At 39.1% G+C, this 19,794-nt stretch overlaps 1 protein-coding gene across 10 annotated transcripts in view; it reads left to right on the top strand.

Annotated features, from left to right (window-relative positions):
• The window catches only part of LOC121734365 (dmX-like protein 2), a 73,213-nt gene extending 54,284 nt beyond the window's left edge, over positions 1 to 18,929 (top strand). For 5 of the 10 annotated variants that reach the window (XM_042124917.1, XM_042124919.1, XM_042124915.1 and 2 more), the window contains 30 exons: positions 55 to 230; positions 719 to 856; positions 973 to 1,088; positions 1,319 to 1,550; positions 2,302 to 2,545; positions 2,849 to 2,966; positions 3,201 to 3,388; positions 3,744 to 3,974; positions 4,332 to 4,447; positions 4,832 to 4,948; positions 5,395 to 5,567; positions 5,706 to 5,806; positions 6,071 to 6,315; positions 6,557 to 6,748; positions 6,989 to 7,110; positions 7,535 to 7,674; positions 7,995 to 8,157; positions 8,397 to 8,499; positions 8,757 to 8,933; positions 9,357 to 9,535; positions 9,735 to 9,843; positions 12,105 to 12,188; positions 12,672 to 12,732; positions 13,195 to 13,418; positions 13,722 to 13,791; positions 13,934 to 14,008; positions 14,260 to 14,477; positions 14,771 to 14,876; positions 17,977 to 18,083; positions 18,600 to 18,929. In XM_042124917.1, coding sequence (XP_041980851.1) covers positions 55 to 230; positions 719 to 856; positions 973 to 1,088; positions 1,319 to 1,550; positions 2,302 to 2,545; positions 2,849 to 2,966; positions 3,201 to 3,388; positions 3,744 to 3,974; positions 4,332 to 4,447; positions 4,832 to 4,948; positions 5,395 to 5,567; positions 5,706 to 5,806; positions 6,071 to 6,315; positions 6,557 to 6,748; positions 6,989 to 7,110; positions 7,535 to 7,674; positions 7,995 to 8,157; positions 8,397 to 8,499; positions 8,757 to 8,933; positions 9,357 to 9,535; positions 9,735 to 9,843; positions 12,105 to 12,188; positions 12,672 to 12,732; positions 13,195 to 13,418; positions 13,722 to 13,791; positions 13,934 to 14,008; positions 14,260 to 14,477; positions 14,771 to 14,876; positions 17,977 to 18,077 — 4,319 coding nt within the window. In that variant the 3' untranslated portion in view covers positions 18,078 to 18,083; positions 18,600 to 18,929. Of the gene's footprint in view, positions 1 to 54; positions 231 to 718; positions 857 to 972; positions 1,089 to 1,318; positions 1,551 to 2,301; positions 2,546 to 2,848; positions 2,967 to 3,200; positions 3,389 to 3,743; positions 3,975 to 4,331; positions 4,448 to 4,831; positions 4,949 to 5,394; positions 5,568 to 5,705; positions 5,807 to 6,070; positions 6,316 to 6,556; positions 6,749 to 6,988; positions 7,111 to 7,534; positions 7,675 to 7,994; positions 8,158 to 8,396; positions 8,500 to 8,756; positions 8,934 to 9,356; positions 9,536 to 9,734; positions 9,844 to 10,321; positions 10,379 to 12,104; positions 12,189 to 12,671; positions 12,733 to 13,194; positions 13,419 to 13,721; positions 13,792 to 13,933; positions 14,009 to 14,259; positions 14,478 to 14,770; positions 14,877 to 17,976; positions 18,084 to 18,599 lie in introns of all 10 variants that reach the window. The other 5 variants (XM_042124924.1, XM_042124922.1, XM_042124916.1 and 2 more) reach the window with 2 other exon arrangements.
• The last annotated feature ends 865 nt before the right edge of the window (positions 18,930 to 19,794 follow it).

The following is a 19,794-nucleotide window of genomic DNA, read 5'->3' as shown; positions in this document are numbered from 1 at the left end:
TTACTTTTAAAAGGCAACAACATTAGCAGTTTTGACTTAAAATTATCGTTTTAGGTGTGGGTTGGTGGGTCCGCGGCGAATTGCTACGTACGTGCGTCGAGCGTATCGCGCGCGCGGCGTACAAGGAGAAATCGGACCCTATGGATGCGGCGCTTCTGTATTTGGCTATGCGCAAGAAGACTCTACTCTGGGGACTGTTCCGGTCGATGCGAGATGAGAAGATGACTGCGGTTAGTATTATTTTATTTATAGTGCTACGGTATCCCGCAGGAATATTTTTTTGGAATGGTAATAACCTTTTGTCTTCATTTAAAGTTTAAACTACTACTATGACAAGTTTATGTCAAATGTCACGGTCACATACTTTCGCCTTTTTAACATCAGGCCATTTAGCCGATTTTTGTTTTCGCTTCGTTATAGAATCGCCGGTCAAAATATGTATGGAATTGATATAAGACGAGTCGAACGTCAACGTCATACTAACGAACGCTTATGTCAATTCCATACATTTTCATCGGCGATTCTATAACGAAGCGAAAACCAAAAGATTTTGGCCCACCCCCCATATGTAATGGTTTCTATTCAGAACAAGTTATTATTAACTTAGATGCGTGTCCGGATATTTAACACGTATTTCGATTTAAACGTCGGTAACATTGCCAGGATGTCTTTAAAAAATTATACTTACATTTTTTTTATTAAGATTTTTTTTGAACAGTTCTTCGCTAATGACTTCAACGAGGACCGATGGAGAAAAGCCGCTTTGAAGAACGCATTCGTCCTGCTTGGTAAACAGCGTTTCGAGCATGCTGCAGCTTTCTTCCTGCTAGGGGGAGCCTTAAAGGATGCCTTGGAGGTAGGGTTAAACATTGTATACCCCTTAATGAAATATTTGGTTAAGTTGTTGATTGCTTATTAAAATTAGACTAAGACAGAAACATTAAACAAGTCATGAAATGTTATATTATTAAGGTACTAATAACGCGACTCGGCGACTTGCAACTGGCGATGGTCGTGGCGAGACTTTACGACACCGACAGTAATTTACCATCGAGCCTCAGGAAACTGCTCTTAGGCGAAATATTAGGGTAAGTCGACCATCGTTCACACATTCATATTATATACGGGCTTATTTTGTTAAATTCAGTTATTTCAATAAAATTTTACAATATCACTTTTGTCATATTATATAATGTTGATTTAAGCTTAAAAATAAAATTGAATTAAAAATGTTGGAAACCTCTGCCACTGTGAAGACAAGAGCAAAGGGGAATGAGACATTAGAAATAAATTAAAAAGTTTCTTATGTCTGCCACAGGGGTGAAGAAGAAGGCGAGGGGGAGTTAGACATGGACCGAGCTCACCCCGACCCGTTTATACGCTCCATGGCGTTATGGGAATTACGGCGGTACGGCGACGCGCTAGACACGCTGCTCGCGCCCGCCGGCCGCCTGCACGGCGCGCCGCTCGAGCCCGTGCCCAGTGTGTTCAACTTCTACGTATACCTGCGCACGCACCCGCGACTCAAGCGGCATAATATGCCCGCACAGGTGAGGGGACAGTTGCATGATGTGTTTTCGGTCTCTTTCATCGTTGCAAATACAGAGATGGGATGAAAGAGACAGATGAGTCAGCCAATAATCCTCGAGCAGCCACCTGCACGCCGCGCCGCTCGAGCCCGTACTCAGCGTGTTTAACTTCTACGTGTACGCGTATACACCCGCGATTGAAACGGCGTAATATGCCCGCACAGATAAGCTGCGAGCATGTATATTGTATAGTTTTTTGTTGTTGTCTCGTTCATCGTTGCAAATACAGAGATGGTATGAAAGAGACAGATGAGTCAGACAAAAATCCTCGAGCGGTCACCTGCGGACGTATCAGCGACTCAAGCGGCATAATATGCACCCGCGATTGAAACGGCGTAATATGCCCGCACAGATAAGCTGCGAGCATGTATATTTGTAGTTCGTTGTTGTTGTCTCTTTCATCGTTGCAAACACAAAGATGGGATGAAAGAGGTAGAAGAAACAATCTACGTGCTTTACAAACAGAGTTTAGTAACAAAAAATCAAGATTATTGACTATAGAATCTTTAATGACCGATTTCTGAGTTTTTCTGATAGGTTTTTATATTCACCAACACTGTTGAATAAATAATCTCCAATCAAAAAAATCTGAAACACAGCAACAATATTACAAGCTCGTATTTGGCGAATTTGTCGTATGCGGTCTTCGTTTTTACACAAATGATTATTGCTTCAAAATAGAGGTCTATCTTATTTTATTTACGTCATACAGGGTGGTACGTTGGCGCTGCTTCAACAAGACGAAGAGGGGATCACGCAGCTTGAAAGGAGACTGTACTTCCAAACGGCCCACGGCCACTTCAAGGCCGGATGTCCTGCCCTTGCTTTAGAAGTCCTCTCGAAGCTGCCAGCGCGAGTACGAGACGAGAAAACCCACCAGCCGCCAGTGTCAGCGCCATCTATCGACGACGACGTCATACACACGGGACAACTGAACCATGACGCCTCAGTCAAAAGTACGACTTATTCACGTCCGTTGTACGTCTATGTGTCTTTATTTGTTTTGGCTTTAGTCTTTAACGTAAGAGTAGTGATTTTCGATATTTTTTTCACGATTTTGTTTGTATTTCGAAGTTACTATAGTTGTATCATTTTGTTCACGAACTACATCACACTTTGCTCATTATATTAACTATTCATTTTGTGAAATAATTTCACTTTTACTTTTATTTAGATCAATTAATTTTAAGACATATCAAAGTTACGATTTTCATGTAATTTTTTGTTGTAATTACTTTTATTAAATGTAACGTTTTTAGAAGAGGAAGAAACGATGGATTGGGGTGCATCTACTGTAGACTGGGGAGCGCCAGTTGGACCGCCGAAAATGGATGAACTCGTTCTAGACTGGGGCAAAGATCATGATGACGAGGAAGAGTAAGATATCTGATACTTATTGTACAGCTACTAAAACATGCTTATCTTATAAATATAAAAGGGGAATATTGTAACAAATGGTGAAGCTAAATATTAAAGCCAATTTATTTCTAGATATTTAAACTAATTATATTTTTAGAGACCACTTCTTTCTTTATATTAAAACAAATTATCATATAACTCTTTGGTTAATATAGCAGACGTCATATTTATATTATCGGTGTACATTTTTAGATCTGAATCGGGGAAATCAACTCCGCCATTAGAGATGAAAGTGGCCAAAGCTGAGGAAGATGGGCAGGAGAGTCAGAAGGAGGAGCCACCGTGTGTGGACATCATGGCCCAGCAGCTCAAGTTCGTGGCCTGCCTCAAAATATTGATGGAGGAACTGAGCACGTTAGCTACTGGGTTCGAAGTCGATGGTAAGATTGTTTTAAGTGGTTTAATATGTTATTTATAAATTTTATCTAAAACAATCAGAAAGATTATATATTCCAGAAGTAAGATCAAATATAATATTTTGATCTTACACGGAAAATAATATTCTCAAACTTCACCGGTGCATTTTTAATGCAATGTTATATTTATACAGGGAGTAACAGAACTAAGTGATAATAATTTAGAGTGCGTATAGTCCCCTGTATAGAGTTCGCTGTGAAAGTAGCAGCACTAAAAGGGATATTTATGTCACTTTATTTTAATACACCTTATATACAATTTTTGATCAGATTTAATGAACACAAGCTTAAATAATCTAAAGCTCCGTCCACGTTGCAGGTGGTCATCTTCGCTATCAGCTATACATCTGGCTAGAGCGTGAAGTTGGCGCGCTTCGCACGTTATGCGGCTACGCAGCGGGTGCGCGCGCAGGTGGCGAGCTCATATGTGCGGATGCCGAGGCCCCGCCCCTTCCCGAGCGCCCCACCTTACACCAACTACTAGTGAGAGAGAAGGCAGACTTCGAGGCTAAAGTGCAAAGAGCTGTGAGAAGACAGAAGTGGCTTAAAGGTATTTATAATGACAATTTCGAAGTCATTATTTATTGTAATATCAATATTTCATTTTGGTTGAAAAGGAAGACTTGTAGCTAGAAAAATTTTGTTTTAAACAAAATAATAATACAAAAGCCAATTACAAGTTTTTTTTACAAGCGACTATGTAGTACATTTTATTATGTACGTGTATATGTAGCATAATAAGTAAAATACTGATCATACGTGTAAATACCATTGCGATTCTGCTCGCACAATAATCAATATCTCTACGTATTTTTTTAATCTTTATCTACAAAGTATCAGTTAAGTATTTTGTTTAAACTATACTATTTAGCAAGTGGTAGTCAATAAAATATTGTTTATTTCTTAGCGAACGAGACGCTCCTACGTACGTTGTTATCGTACTGCTCGCTGCACGGCGCGGGCGGCGGCGGGCTCGCGTCCGTGCGAATGGAGTTAGTGCTGTTGCTGCAGGAGCTTGGACAGGTAGAATAGTGAAACTTGGGTTGTTTTTTTTTCTTAAATAAGAGAAGAAGAAGATTTATCCCTATTGTTATCTTACTAAGGGCCGATTTTCAATCGTCAGATAACTTTTACTTAATGAATAAATATCACTTTGACATTTTTTTCATATAAAATCTGTCAAAACGCCAATGGTAAAATTCATCTGACGATTGAAAAATCAGCCCTAAGAAAATATATTTACACAGCAGCTGTCGTCTTTGTCGGGATTATGACATGACGTATTTGAAAAACATATCATGCATTAAAGGTCCCTTTAATATTATTTTAGTAAATAGCATCTATATAATTATTAACATTCGCTAGGTTAGACAACTTACTACTGTAAAAATTATTTATTCTATACAGGACAAGCAACACCAACAGCTGTTGTCGCCTCTGCCGTTCCCGACGACGTTACCACTATTGGCCGCCGCCGTTGCCGCCAACAACACGGTGGTCGCGGATCCCGTGCGACATCTACAGGTATTTAAAGTGTAAACATAAAGTCGAGAAAAGTATGGTACGGCCGTGCCTTTGCTAAAAAGCTTGGCTGGGGCACTGCCGTGCCCCCAGATTTCAATTATATAAAAGGATAAAAAACATATAAACTATAGTTTCATGACAAATCCACTCTTCTTTTATTGTCAATCTAATACGACCTCCTGAGTCAAGTGAATGCAATATTTTCATTTGGTTATTTGTTGAAATTTAAATTTTATATGAAATTAGTTTACATTGATTAAGTATACTTTCCAGCTGATCTAGCAAGTTACATTCGTAACGTATAAATTATTATCAGCGTTTATAAACAAATTACTGAAAAAATATATTATATTTTAAAAGACATAAGGCCCAAATATTATTGTTATTATATTAGATGAATATTAAGTACCAGTGTAAGTTCGATTTAACGGTTGTATTCTCAACAGTCTGTCGCACACGACATGCTGGGAACAGTCGGCGAATTGGGCGTACCAGGCGGTTCAGCTACGCGACTGTTACACACACTCCGTGAACTGGCTGTGGCACTCTCCGCCTGTATATACCAGAGCCTGTGCGATTCTGATACGTTCAGCTTGCGACACGCGGGACATAATGATAGGTAATTATATAGTGAGCGTGTACGTGGACGTGCATGCGTACATATGTGCGTCCGTGTTCGCGAACGTGCATATTTTATTTGAAATTATATTGTGGTTAATGTTTTTCTGAACTTTTATATTCGTACGGCCGTTCACAGTATGATTACGGAGACTCCAGCAACAGCCAACTTAGTCGTGAGGCCGAGGAGGTATTCAGTAGAAGAGTTTAGTGTGACGACGCCACCGAACAAATGGCCAGGTAAAACTACAAACATATCCGAAACATTAACAAGCTTCTCTTCCTCATCATACTCATGAGATAGAGCAACTAAGTTTCAAATGCTTTATGCAGTTATCATCGGTCAGTATGAAAATTAGTTGTCTGATACCATTATCAATTTATTTTTACTGTTTTTCATATTTATAGTCTGAAGTACTAACATTATGTAATGTGCATATATTATTACACATTTCTACATATATTTTATTTCTATATAAGTTCTGTATTTTTTTTTCCCAATAGGTGTGTCAGCACTACGCGGTCTAGCCGTGCGCGCGGCTGAGGAAGAAGATGCACCACGATTAGCCGTATTATTAGCTGAGGCATTTTGTGCGGTATACCTCGCGCTACTTGGCTGGGCGTTAGCGGCGCGCGACGCACATTTACTGTACAGATTAGCCGCGCACGCACCGGACGAGCGTGCGCACGCACGGTTGTTCGGAGGCGGCGTGCGAAGACTGCTGACTACTGCGCCTGCGCCGCCACAGGTAATTTTTCAATGTTATTTTTTTTGATATGGCTGAGAACCTATGCCGTTTTTCTCGCCCTACTAGGCAAGGCGTTGGCGGCGGAGTAAACATAACTTCATATAAGAATCCTGTAATCGAATGATAAGTTTAAAATTACATGATAAATATTACAATGGGCATAATTATTGCATTTCATATTTTTTATTAATCAACTGAAAATAAAATAAGAAGAGTGTAATTATACGTTTTTATGATATAGCCGAAACTAGTGGAAAGAACCGAGGGCACGTCGGTTTGGTCGTCGCTGCGAGAGAAGAGGGCGCTACTGCACATGAGGCTGCTGGGTTTGGGGCCAACCGCGCCACACAAGAACATACAGGAGGGCCGTCCTACGTACAGAGAGCAATTCGTGCCTCCTATGTGCAGTATACTGACGTATCTACTGACCAAGGTGACTATTTTTCGACCATAATGAATTGTTATCTTAAAATTTTTCGTTGTAGTTTTTGCAACATAAACACATTTTAAAGCCTAAAATATTTTCTGTTCACTAATCGTAACAGTGTGTAAACGTGTGTAAAAGAAACAACTGGCTTTTGGTCAACGGATGAATTTCTCTGTATCTGGTATGAATTTCACTGTTGATTAATTGTTGTAGCAGCTACTTATTCATATGTTTGTCTCTTTCTAGCCTACTGCAGAACAGGACCCGGAGAGAGACGACTACGATTCGGCTGAGTCCGGCGGCGAGGATGCTGAAGTGGAAGGCAGTGATGAAGATGACGATGACATATTCGACACCTCAATAACTAAGTGCGTAACAAGTGATTCCATAAATTATTATTGAACCAATATAAATACTTAAGTACGTAAAAAATTAAAAGATTTTTTTGTATTTAATGTCGGCGCGACATATAAGGCGAACACGTTGGCCGACGCATTGGCCGGCGCGCTGGTCCAATGTGTAGAACGGACGTTCGCGCGTTGGCGGTAAGTATTTCGCCTGTTCTACACATTGGGCCAGCGCGCCGGCCAACGCGTTCGCCTATAATGTAGTGCCGACTTTAGAATAGAGTGGAACACTTAGAGCTTGTCTAACACGAAATGCCGCTTCTTCATTTTTAGTTGGACAAGCTCTACCAACAACGGTTAAGCTGGGTTCAAGTTGGTACGAACGCGTCAGTGCTAATTGCGACATTTCAATTTTGTCACTCTCTTATTCTTGATGATCTTCTAGGACTGAGAAGCGGAAGTACACGAATACGGAGCACTCCGACCCGGATTCTTACTCGTGGCTCGTGATGCGAGTAGCGGTATTGAGGCTGGCTCAGCACAAGCTGCAGCATTTCCTGCAGCTGTGCGGTATTGAGATGTCAGGTGAGGAATACATAGATATCTATGACTAGAATAGACACATAATATTTGAAACCCAATTAGTACGCATTTGCGTATCCATGGCAAATATCCTAGGAGTTGGGACGAATTAACACGCTTTTTCAATCAGTTTTAGAGGTTGGTCAGTGGTCATATTAGTGTTTAATTTAAATCTGATAAACCGTTTTTGCGACGCGTACAAAGCCACAGACAAACTTAACATATTTCATTGACTTATTGTTATAAACTGCCAACAGCAAAAGAATATTTTGAAAACAGTCATATTTTAATAAATAATATTTACTTAATATAATTTATAACAGAGCTAGCAACGACCAGTCCCACCGTGCACGCCGCGCTGCGTCGCGCGGAGCAGTGGCAGCAGCAGTTAACCGAGACGCTAGATGTGCGTGCGCCGCCCCCAGATTATATCCCGGGATGTTTCCCCGACCAGATTACTTCAGGACCGCCTATCAACAAGTACAGGTAATCATCATCATCATTATCATCAATAAGATTAAAGCAGCAGCTAACGTCGCTGGATGCGCACAGCTCCGACTAATTCCTCAGGTGGGGAGTATACAGCAAAATCATTGATAAATAGAAAATAATCATCATCGGCATTAATGCTAACTAACAGCAGTGCGTTCGCATACTAGTGTTACTAGTGCACTGGATCTACAGCACACAACCACAGCTAGCAAGATAACAATACTTTGTTTCAGATGTTTACTGGAAAAGCACAACACACCGTTCAATTCAGCGTTATTCAGCACGGCGCCGGCTCGCCGTCTCTGGAATTTCCTAGTCAGACAAGAATTAGTTACGGTAAGGAATTGCTATGGCCCATCGAAATAACATGATTAGTAGATATTTAACTCTTGTGGCCTCCGCGTGTTAGGGTATGATGGCCAAACAGTAAATGCGTAATGATTGCAACCACGATTGCGCAGCTGTCTACGCTACGCGCAATTAAAACCGATCATGCGACTAATTATTATCCATCATGGCCCAACTTTTAGAGAACTTTGAATTGATATGATTCAGACGAAGTGAACTTATTTGAACTAAAATGACATTTGCAGGAAGTGTTCATAAAGGCAGTGTTCTCGCGACGTCGCGCGCAGTCGGTATCCGTAGACGCTGTGGACGAGAAGTCCGGTTGCGTACCGCACGCTCGCTCGCGGCCCGACGATCTGCACAGCCCCGTGCGGATTATTCACAAGGAGCAGGACTCCATTGCCGCATTCTGTCTTAATAGGGTAAGGCGTTTGCGTCAGTCTATGTGTTAAGTTAATCGAGGATTGAATGTCATGGTATCTTTAGTTCATGTTTGTAAAATAGGTTGATATTAATTTAGTAAATAATATGTAAATATGGACTCAGAATAGCAACGAAAACGATTGTCGCCAGTTACTAAATAAAGCTATTGTTGAATTATTGGGAATTCAAATGCTTAAAGATTTCTAGACCTATTAATTTTATTTGCATCATTTCTTCTCGATCAATGTGGAAGCTAAAACTTCTAATTATGGTATAACTTTATTAAATTAAAAAATGTATTTAAAGACAAGTTAATAATTTGCTATTTCAATTGCAAACCTTATTTCGCGCAATTAATATAAAAGCTTAAGCGTACATAACGCAAACTTCATTTCGACTGTAAAAACTCATAACCTGTCTAGGTTGGCGGCGGTTTACTAGCTGTGGCGACGGCACGCGAAGTGCAGGAGATGGACGTCTCGCTACTGCTGCGAGGCGACGCGGCCTGGGCTGAAGAGTGCGAAGTCGATCTACTCGCGCTTAGCAGCGATCCCGCCGCGTTACCCGACACGGGATTCCTGCTTATACAGCACCATGATAGGTAAGTGTGTGCGTACGGGTTTGCGTATACGTACGTATGCTGCGTGTACGCGTACGCACTAAAGCATAGCTATTCAATTGTTACGCGGCCGCCGATGGCCGTTTGGGCTTGATGGGTAAAGAGGGTCATATGGCCATCATCATCAATAATAATCTAGATTTTATACAGCCCACATAACTTACTGATTTTTTTCTCCCAGACCGAACAACGGTTCCGTACCTGGCACGGGCAACAGTTCACCGCTGAATCCCAACGCACCTCAAGTACCGATCGGTATGGCGAGCCAGACGGGCCGCGGTGCGAGCGTCGTAAGTATAATAACGTGTTACATTTTATTGTATAATATTATACTGTAATAAGGCTCGATACGTTTAATACGAATTAACCATAACCATTAACATTAATACTTTATCGAGTAAATATCCCATAAAGGCGTAATAGTCGAAACAGTAATTTTGTGAAGTTTCATGTTAATTTTGAAAATATTATGGAACTGACTTATAATATGACAGTCAGATTTTTCGAGTTTACATCATCAGTTCAGTCAACGCCACCTGCGTAAAAACCTTAAATGTAAGTTTAGATTCCTTTTTCGTCGCTATATACGGTGCTACATGTGAGCGAGTCTAAAAAGTAGTCGATGACCTCTGAAAAGGTTAAAAAACCCTGACAGAAAAAAACTTATTCCAAATGAAAGCTATTACGAATTTATTGGGATATGTGCTCGATGTGTTTTAGATTAAGAAACGTCTAGCAGGATATAATCCTATGTACGATATATTACAGCACGAGCGGCAGCCAAGCCTAACAAAACCAACTGGCCAAGAAGCGTATGTTGTCACAGTACGTGCACGGTTTAACGAATATTCCTTTGTGTGTCGCTGAATGAATGAATGAATGAAAAAAAAACACTTTTTTCGACATTTTCGTTTAAATCCATAGACAAAACAACAAATAGTAAAAAAAGTGTAGGGATTCTCCTACTATATATTTATTATTTTAAAGCAATTATTATATTCAATAAAACTTCTTTTTACACTGAAATTATTATTTACATATTTACACTAATTAGTGTATATACAAAATTATATTTGTAACACTAAAATTATATTAGTAATATAAAACCTTATGTACAAGATTAATTAATAACTAAAACCATGCGGATTACGTGCCGTGCCGTGCCGTGCCGTTGTCCTAAACCGTAGTATGGAACCGCGTACGACAAGTGAATGCAGTGATGTCAATGAGACGGAGCATACAAGTGCGAGGAGTGCGTCCGAGAAGCGGCTAGTCGCCGCCCCGACGCACGCCGCCGGCTGCGCCCGCTCGCTTGACCAGTCTGCTATATACGCTTTTGTGACGCGGATGCTATATCTATTTCTTCGCTTAATCAAAACGCTCATAATTGTTATTCTTCCTTTCTATACAGTAGGTCTACTACGAAGCCGTTTTGAGACTCAAACAATCGGATGAGAATGCCGCGTCCCGCTCTAACAACGTAATTTCTCGTTTGTTAGAGTATAGGACGCGGCATTCTCGTACGATTGTTTGAGTCTCAAAACGATTTCGTGGTACGGCCCCTGTTACTTACTGACTTTCTCCGATTTGTAATCCATATCCTTCTGTGCTTATGAACAACAGTGTGACGTTTAGTGGTGGTGTGGACAATAAAAGGATTATTAACGATTTCTAAGTGAGTTCATTTACATCAACATCACACACAAGTACTATAAAAAGTGTTAAAAAAAGAAATATTTTTTCTTTATACTGATATAAAAATTCCAAATTGAGTTTAGTAGGTTTTCGAGTAAAATTGCTGTATTTTAGGGATTTTGTGCTCCAATAACTGGTTTTTATATTTTGATTTTGCCTCTACGTGCTGTTAAGACATGTTAAAACAATAAAAGTAATTTCAATAGCGTTGATAAATATGATAAAATATATCGTTATAAAACTATCGACGATAATAATCTAAAGAACAAGGGGCATTTTTATATGGAAGCCGTACCCAAGCTGCAGCACATCCACATATAATAATATATCAAATGAAAGGGCCTAAAAAGATGAACATTTTATTGTATGACTTAAAATCTCTAAACCATGGGAGAAAAAAGTTAACGAGGGTAGAAGGTAAGAAAGTTTTTTTTTTCCCCTAAACTTTTCGTCATAAAATAAAATGTTTAATTTTTCAAGCCCTTTCATTTGGTATATGTCTCAAAGTGCTACATTAGTCCTTCTTTATTATAGAATTCATTCATTCGTTCAGTGGACGTTTTGGTTGAGGATACGGGTGTGTGTACGTGAACATTTTGCGGGCTGCCTTAGAGCTTTGCTTATTAACTCAGTACTAACACTACTAACTACTACTAAAATACTAATACTAATAACAAGTAAATAATATTTATTTAAACCTTTGAGTGCTTCATCGGAGTGACTTGAAGCTTATGAATTCGTTCCTTAATCCTCCATTGAAGATATGCAGCAAGTGACAAAGGATCTCTTATAAGATCTCCTGTGTGACCGTAAGGCAACCTTTTTGGTGGTGGGCGTAACCAAATATTGACTGCAGGTTAAGGGTCTGCAGTTCCCGGGTTGCCACGATGCAAAATACTGTCGTCTGGTGCTGCATCGCTCCAAGCTTCTCATGAAACCGGTCAGTCGCAACCATAGACAACCATAGACCATAGAACCCCGATTTTGTTTTTGGTTCATTCAGTAGCACATTCACTCATTCAATTCCCCCAATTCATACTTTTTTTATTCGATGTAAATAATTGCTCATCCTCCGAATTTTCTTTACCTGTTTTGGTTTACTCACTCGTTTTTCATTTTTCGATTTTGATTCCTTGTAATTGTCGATGTAAATATTTTTTATTATTTTTGTTTTAAGCGCTCGCTATTAGATGTGCGTATGTGTGTTCATGTTGGCTTGGGAATTTTTGCAGTTGTGTTTTATTATTTATTAGTTTTTACTTAGCTAAAATATAATTAAGTTTTTAGTTACTTTAAAATTTTAAATTAAATACCTACCATAAGTATTTATTTTTTAAATTTTCAAATGTCACATCATATTTTTTTCCTTCTGAATCATTAACACACGAATTTTATTTTAAGTACTAATCACATACGTTTGTAGGTGCTGAAACACAAAATTGACAACATTAAACGAATGGCGGCCCATCCATCGCAACCTTTATGTAAGTAAATACAATCCTTGTATAAAATGACTCGACCCACTGAAGCGAAGATTGGTTCATAAAGGATTGAAAGATAATTATTAAACGCAGGAAAAGCTACAATAATAATTGTAATTCGCAAAAAAATCCGATAACTGCGTCTAACGGGGATCATAAATAATTTGTACGTTGAAGAGGTTATAAATCTTGTATTACAGACCTCTACGACATAATTATTATTTTAATTGGATAATATTTCCAATAGCTGCGTCTGAGGGTCAATTCAGACCGCAACGCGACGCGTACAGATGCATTTCTTAATTTGTATGTATTTAACAGATTTGCAAGACGTCTCACGCAATTGAAGTCTATCAATTCTGTACAAATTTATAAATGTATCTACGCGTCGCGTTGCATTCTGAATTGACCCTAACTGGGATCATAAATTGTGTGTTGAAGAGCTTACGAACAGTTATATTACAGATCTAACTGGCGGCGCGGACGGCTCGGTCCAGCTCTGGGAGTGGGGCCATCCGTCGTGCGTGTGGTCGCCGCGAGCGCCGGGTGCGTTCGCCAAGGTCACGCGCGTGCGCTTCAGCGACTACGGCAACAAGTTCGCGGCGGCGGACGCGGACGGCAACCTGGCGCTGTGGCAGCTGCACCCGAGCGCCGGCGGCGACAGCCACGCCTCGCCGCGACCGTTCTTCGTGAGTACCGATCGTGTGCCGTCATTGCACCCAAGGTCACGAGCGTGCGCCTCAAAATATGCGTCACTTCGGTTTTAGTAATTACGATTGATACACGCATTATACACCGTGTGTGTAGTTCGAACTCATGAATTCGCATTTTTTTTTATTTATTTAGTGACTTATTGTGCTCAAAACTAAATTTACAAAAGAATAAAGAAAAATCTAAAATATTTTAAGCTTTATATTATTATAATAATTAAACTATTCAAGCAGATATAATGTCTTGTACGATATTAAAAATGGGCTCGATCTCTTTTCCAGACGCACCAATGTCACAGTAAAGGCATAAGCGATTTCGTGTTCCTGGGCTCTTGCAGTTTAGTCGCCACTGGTACGTATCTCAGCCTTTGTTATGGAATGGTTAAAAAAAATCGTATGGGTGTACGTACTATTATACTTAGTATGGACTATTGCATATAAATAATAATAATTACAAGATTATAATATATATTTAAAAAATAATTAATTTTCAGCGGGCCACAGTTCAGAAAGTAAAAACGTCGCAGTTTGGGACACGTTGATGCCAGTCAAAAAAGCCTTAGTAGTATGTAAGTACTAAGTCGACAATTTTTAACATTATATCTTGTATTTCAATAAAACAGATCAAAGTCTGAATTGCTCGTAAGTTTTTACGTGTTGTTTAAAATGAGAAATACAAATTTACTACTCTGATACCAGACTGTGGCCAGTAAGTAAGTCATCCGTTTTCTCAATACAGTTTACTCTCAAAAAAAAATTACGCAAACGTCATTTTTTTTTTTGTTATTGTGAACTAACTTACATTCGTTTTCTTGTCTAGCATGGACGTGTCACGAGGGCGGCGCAGCGTGCGTGGCGTGGGCTGGGGGTGCGGGCGCGCTTGTCTCGTGCGGGCGGCGCGGCGATGTGCTCGTGTGGGACGTGCGTGCGCGCGCGCCGCGACACAAGCTGCACGCACATCACGCCCCCATCAAGTGCGTCGCACTCGCACCGAGAGAGGACTGCTATGCTATTGGCGCCGCGGACGGTGATATCAAGGTATTTATACGTTATATTTTATGTTCTGGGACGTTTATAATCAGCGACTGCTACTCGCGCTGCCAGCAATATTGCCCTGAAAACTTCTGCGGCAGTAACGACGCGAGTGAGCGTTTACACTCGGCTCTCTACTTGCCGCGTCGGGCAGCGGCAGCAGCATGGCAGCGCTAGTGACTATTTACATTCTTGCGCTGCCCACTTCCCTGCTTACTATTTGGTCATTGGTTAGTTTTAATTATAGCTAAATAAACTCGTAAATATCCCTATATTCATCAGTGTCGTCTGTATTGCAGGTATACTCACTGACGACGCACCAGCTACTACACACGTTTGCGGGCGAGCACGCACGCAGTTCGTTCTTCAAGCACATCGGACAGGGTGTCACGCAGATTTATATTGGTAAGATTGATAAAATAAAAAGTCAAGATAAATTAGAACCTAATATAAGACAATCCAATTGTGTATAGCCCGTCAAAAAAGTCACGACATTAATAGAGTCGCCACTTGTTTCCGGTGTGGCCTCTTATGGCCACACTGTATCCAGTCACTATAAAAGATTTTGATACTTTATATTAAATACAGTTTAAAAACACGTTGTAAATATTATGATTTATATATATTATGTAGTTAAGAAAATTTGAAATAATTATGATGTAGTTATATTGTGTGTTTAATTTACGACATTACAAGAAACAATCTAATCTATGTAAAGTACCTATTATAATCTTTGTATATGTCATAGTCTGTCTCTGTCAAGAAAGTGAAGAAATTAAAAAGAACATTGTAGTGTCATCCCTTTCAAATCAATCTAAGAAATAATCAGTCAAGTGCGAGTCGGACTTGCAAACGAAGGGTACCGTACCGTTATAGAGCAAAAATCAGCCAAAATTGTGTTTTTGTATGGGAGCCCCCCTTAAATTTTTATTTTATTTAAATATTATTAATAATTATTACATAACACATATAATTATGGCCTTTGTGAAAATTTCAAGTGCCTACTTGTTGTCATCATTGTTACCGAGCAAAAAATGTTTGAAAAATTATGTTTGTTGTATCGGAGCCCCCCTTAAATATTTAATTTATTTTGTTTTTAGTATTTTTTGTTATAGCGGCAACAGAAATACATAGTCTATGAAAATTTCAACTCTCTAGCTATTACCGTTCTTGAGTTACAGCCTGGAGACAGATGGACAGACGGACAGAAAGACTCAGTAATAGGGTTCTGTTTTTACCCTCTGGGTACGGAACCCTAAAAAGAAATGACACTACGATGTTGCCACTTTTTGATTTCTTCACTTTCTTGACGGACTGTATAAAAAATGCAATAACTCGATTAAACGGTTGAACTGGTGTGGCTAATTTTAGTCTTTAATTAATATTCCTGGAAGTCTAGGGAAGGCTTATAAGTGACACGAAGTTCACCGGGACATCTAGTCACTAGTGCTGCTACATATTATTATGAATTTATAACACCTGTTATTTAAGTACCCTCTCCCTGAAAGCTGCAGAGCTACTTTGATGACCAGTGAGAGCTGAGAGAAGCTCACTCCTTTTTTATTATGGAACTACTTATTTAAGAAAATACAAAAAATAAATAAGTGAAAAACAGGGTTTTGTTATTTTAATAAAATGTGATCATCCAAATAATATTCTACAATGCAGCCGGAAACAGAATCATCGCCACTTTCTAGATCCATGTAGTTACAGCAGTGGTGTCACAGTGAAGAGGCACTTTCATCTTCAATAATAATCAGCTCTTCAATATTGAATTTAGGATATCCTAATAAAGGGTTAATTCCCACTCTTTGTATTTATTTTCAGTGTTTCAAAATGATAGCATAAATTCTCCCAGTCATTTCGGTTATTTCGTTAAACGCTTTTTCTGCTACCTGTTAACATAAAACGTAATAATTATAATATTATATTACGCTGCATCAACGTGTTAAAGGAGTTAAGCACATACACTGTGACACGAGAATTTTATATACCTACGTCTAAGATACATAATTACGCAAAGCACCTAAGTCAAAGTATCAATCATTGATAGGCGCGTTATATGATAGATTTCTTTGACAGTTCATTGTTTACGTAAACATAAGGTTTAAGTAAATTGTTGTTTATTATACCACATAATACTTACTCAGGCTATTTAGAATTGCATTATACAATAAAATAAACAAATAAAATTGATAAAACAAACTCTTAATTACCTGCTACTATGGCGATTGTGCGATCAGAATCGAAAATATGGACGCGAGAATTTCAGTGATATTTTCGCGTATTACTATTTTTCTTCAATGAAAATCTTCAAATTTTCAGCACTATGACTCGTCTTTCACTTTAATTATTAATATTAATCACAGTAACATGTAGTTTTCACATTGTAAAACTAAATTTAAGCAAATTGAAAATCTTTGTTTTGTAAATTTTATGTCATAGAGTATTGATACAACAAAGGGACAAATGTCAAAAGAGTGTTGCTATTGCTTAGACATTCTTGACGCACTATATGTTGATGGATATAGTAAGCTGTAACGTTAAATTTTATCTACCTTATAAAAATAGTTACTCAGTGCTTACCATAAAGTTAATATACCTAGCGGAATAGAGAAACAGAGGTCTGAGCAAGCGAGATGTCACTATTAGTAACGTTCTACGATAAAGTCCTTTCTTGTCTAGATTTAAAAAAAAGAGATGTGTGATACATGACAGCAGAACTCTTTTTTTGACGTCAAGTCGGCACTTATCGGTACGTTGACAATTTAATCTCGTAGAATTCATGTTCAATCATGCTTGTGTAAGGCTACGCACGTGCGTCAAGCTTGGCTTTGTAAGAAAATATATGTGACTGTGTTCACTGCACCCACGGACACGCTACGCACGAATTGACTCGCGTAACTTGTTCGAATATGGTGCACACGTAGCTCAACGCTGGCCACGCTACGCATGCAGTGAACGTACCAGCTCTTGTTAACTGACCTGTATGCACGGGATACACGGAAGCGTGTACATAGGCAGTGGAAACGTTGACCCACGTAGTCAAAGAAATAAATCCGTGCACGTCCACGCGTGTGCGTGACCGTGTACAGCGTGCTCCGCGGTGGAATGGAGCCTTTAGTGTATACGTACACATATTTTTACATACAGATGTAAACCAATTTCGGTTTCGTTTGGCAGCTCGAGATTGTTGCTCTCTTCCGCTAGGTATATTACTTTATGGTGCTTACGCTAAAAATGTCCTAATGTATGTTTAGCTATTTTTAATGTATCATACAACGACATAACATTGTATAGCGTATCCAACATCAATTTTTTATTTATCTATTCATTAAGGAAACTATCAGCGAAGTTGATTCCTAGGCTGGCTAGGCAGATCTAAGTAATTTAGTCGCGTTACGTCAAACTCATCCGACCGATCACAGCTAACATTGAATTATTAACATAAGCCGACCAAATGACGTACATATATAATTTGAAAAACATAACTTTATATCAACAGATAATGCCGGTCGGCTGTTCTCGTGCGGCGCGGACGGCACTATGAAAGTGCGGCGGTTGCCCGAGAGAGACGCGCCGCCGTTGCATCACGCGCACTATTAGGTGCAGGTACGTACACTGTCTTGTACTTGTCTGCGTACGTCTTGCATAAAACCGGCGAAGATAACGGTAAGAGAGAGCTGTTGTTGCAGTAGACATTCAAATATATTTTGTTTCCATAATATAGACCGATAAACTGTCTTTCGTTTTTATATTGTTATTGATCACTCGGCTACAAAATAAAATACTAAATATGATGGTGGCAACATTTTGTATGTAGAATCTAAACAACAAATCCGATTTTAATATTGTGTGTCAATAGATTTAACATTATGGACCGAGTTACATTAAACTTTAGAGTCAATAATTTATTTAGATAGACATCTTATGACAATCTTATATATAAAAATGGATTTTCAAATGTGTTAGTCGCGTTAAAACTCGAAAACGGCTGAACGGATTGGGCTGATTTTAGTCTTAAAATATTCGTAGAAGTCCAGGGAAGGTTTTAAAGTGACACGAAGTTCACCGGGACAGCTAGTGATGTTTATTTATAACTTATGATTATGATTATTATGTTTTCAGATGCAGAATAATTACAAAGGAGGTCGGGCGAGGCCCGGCATCTGTATTTATCTTGTTGCTGTTGTGTGTATCGACATACGCCGGTAGACTAGTCACTGAGTAGGCAATGTTGTATCTTAGTGTATATAAACCTCCTTACTAATGTTTACACAGCTTCAAAGTTGTCCTTGTCTAACAAGTGATAATTACAGCTGTTAGACGGAGACAGCATCTGTGATTGTGTAAATAATAGGGAATATTACGCAAAAGTCGGAGCGGCGCGAGCGGAGGGTGCTACTAGCACATATATTAAATAATGCGGGGTTTACACGGGTGACTATAACCGCACGATTTACGCCGCACGGCGAAAATCGACTGTGCGGCGTAAATCGCGGTGTATTGCCATTTAGACAGTCGATTTTCGCCGTGCGACGTAAACCCCGCATAATCTGACATGTTGCACACGTCTTATCAGAATATCGACGGAAACGTTGTCAAACATCGAACAAAACTTTTTGTTTACCGTTTATGCTGGTGCTGCACTCTAGCGTCAAAACGTTGCAGTAATATATCCTCATTAGTAAGAGGGAAAGTGTTTATGGATCTTTTGTTGTTTCTAGTTGAATTCGCCCGTGTCTATATATTTATTTGTGCCCCGGGAATGGCCTAAGATATATGATTAGTGTAGCGTCGTACGGAATGTGATGTATGTTAAGTGCAATAAAGCTATACTTATGATTCGGCGAATGTCCGAGCCTTTATAGTTGTCAAATAGCCCTTCGAAATGTTTAGCTTAGGGAGTGGGGTTACGCTTTGGGTTGTGAAGTCGAAGAATTGAAATAGTAGAAACCATAGCTTTTCTATAACAGAAACATATTGTACCCGTACAAATAGTAGACTAAGCAACCCGATAAGGCGGAAGTATGTGTTGTTATACGGAATACACTCAGTTTAATGCAAACGATGTATTACTAATTGCATTTATTTTATAAAGTTATTGCCACATTTGTTTGATCTATATTATGTGATTAACGTATTTTGAAAGCGAGTGACGATTACAATTTGAAAGTGTATTCCGTATTGAATATAAACATTAAACCCCACGTCCTTATCTTGTTGACGCATAATAAATATTTTACATATTGTATTTAGATATTACCGTGTTTGTTGTCGTGGCTTACTCGTGTAACGTTTCTATATCTATGTAATCGATAAG

This window comes from Aricia agestis, chromosome 15 (assembly GCF_905147365.1).
Source record: "Aricia agestis chromosome 15, ilAriAges1.1, whole genome shotgun sequence".
Classification (NCBI taxonomy): Eukaryota; Metazoa; Arthropoda; class Insecta; order Lepidoptera; family Lycaenidae; genus Aricia; species Aricia agestis.
This window is presented reverse-complemented; position numbering and strand designations above follow the sequence as displayed.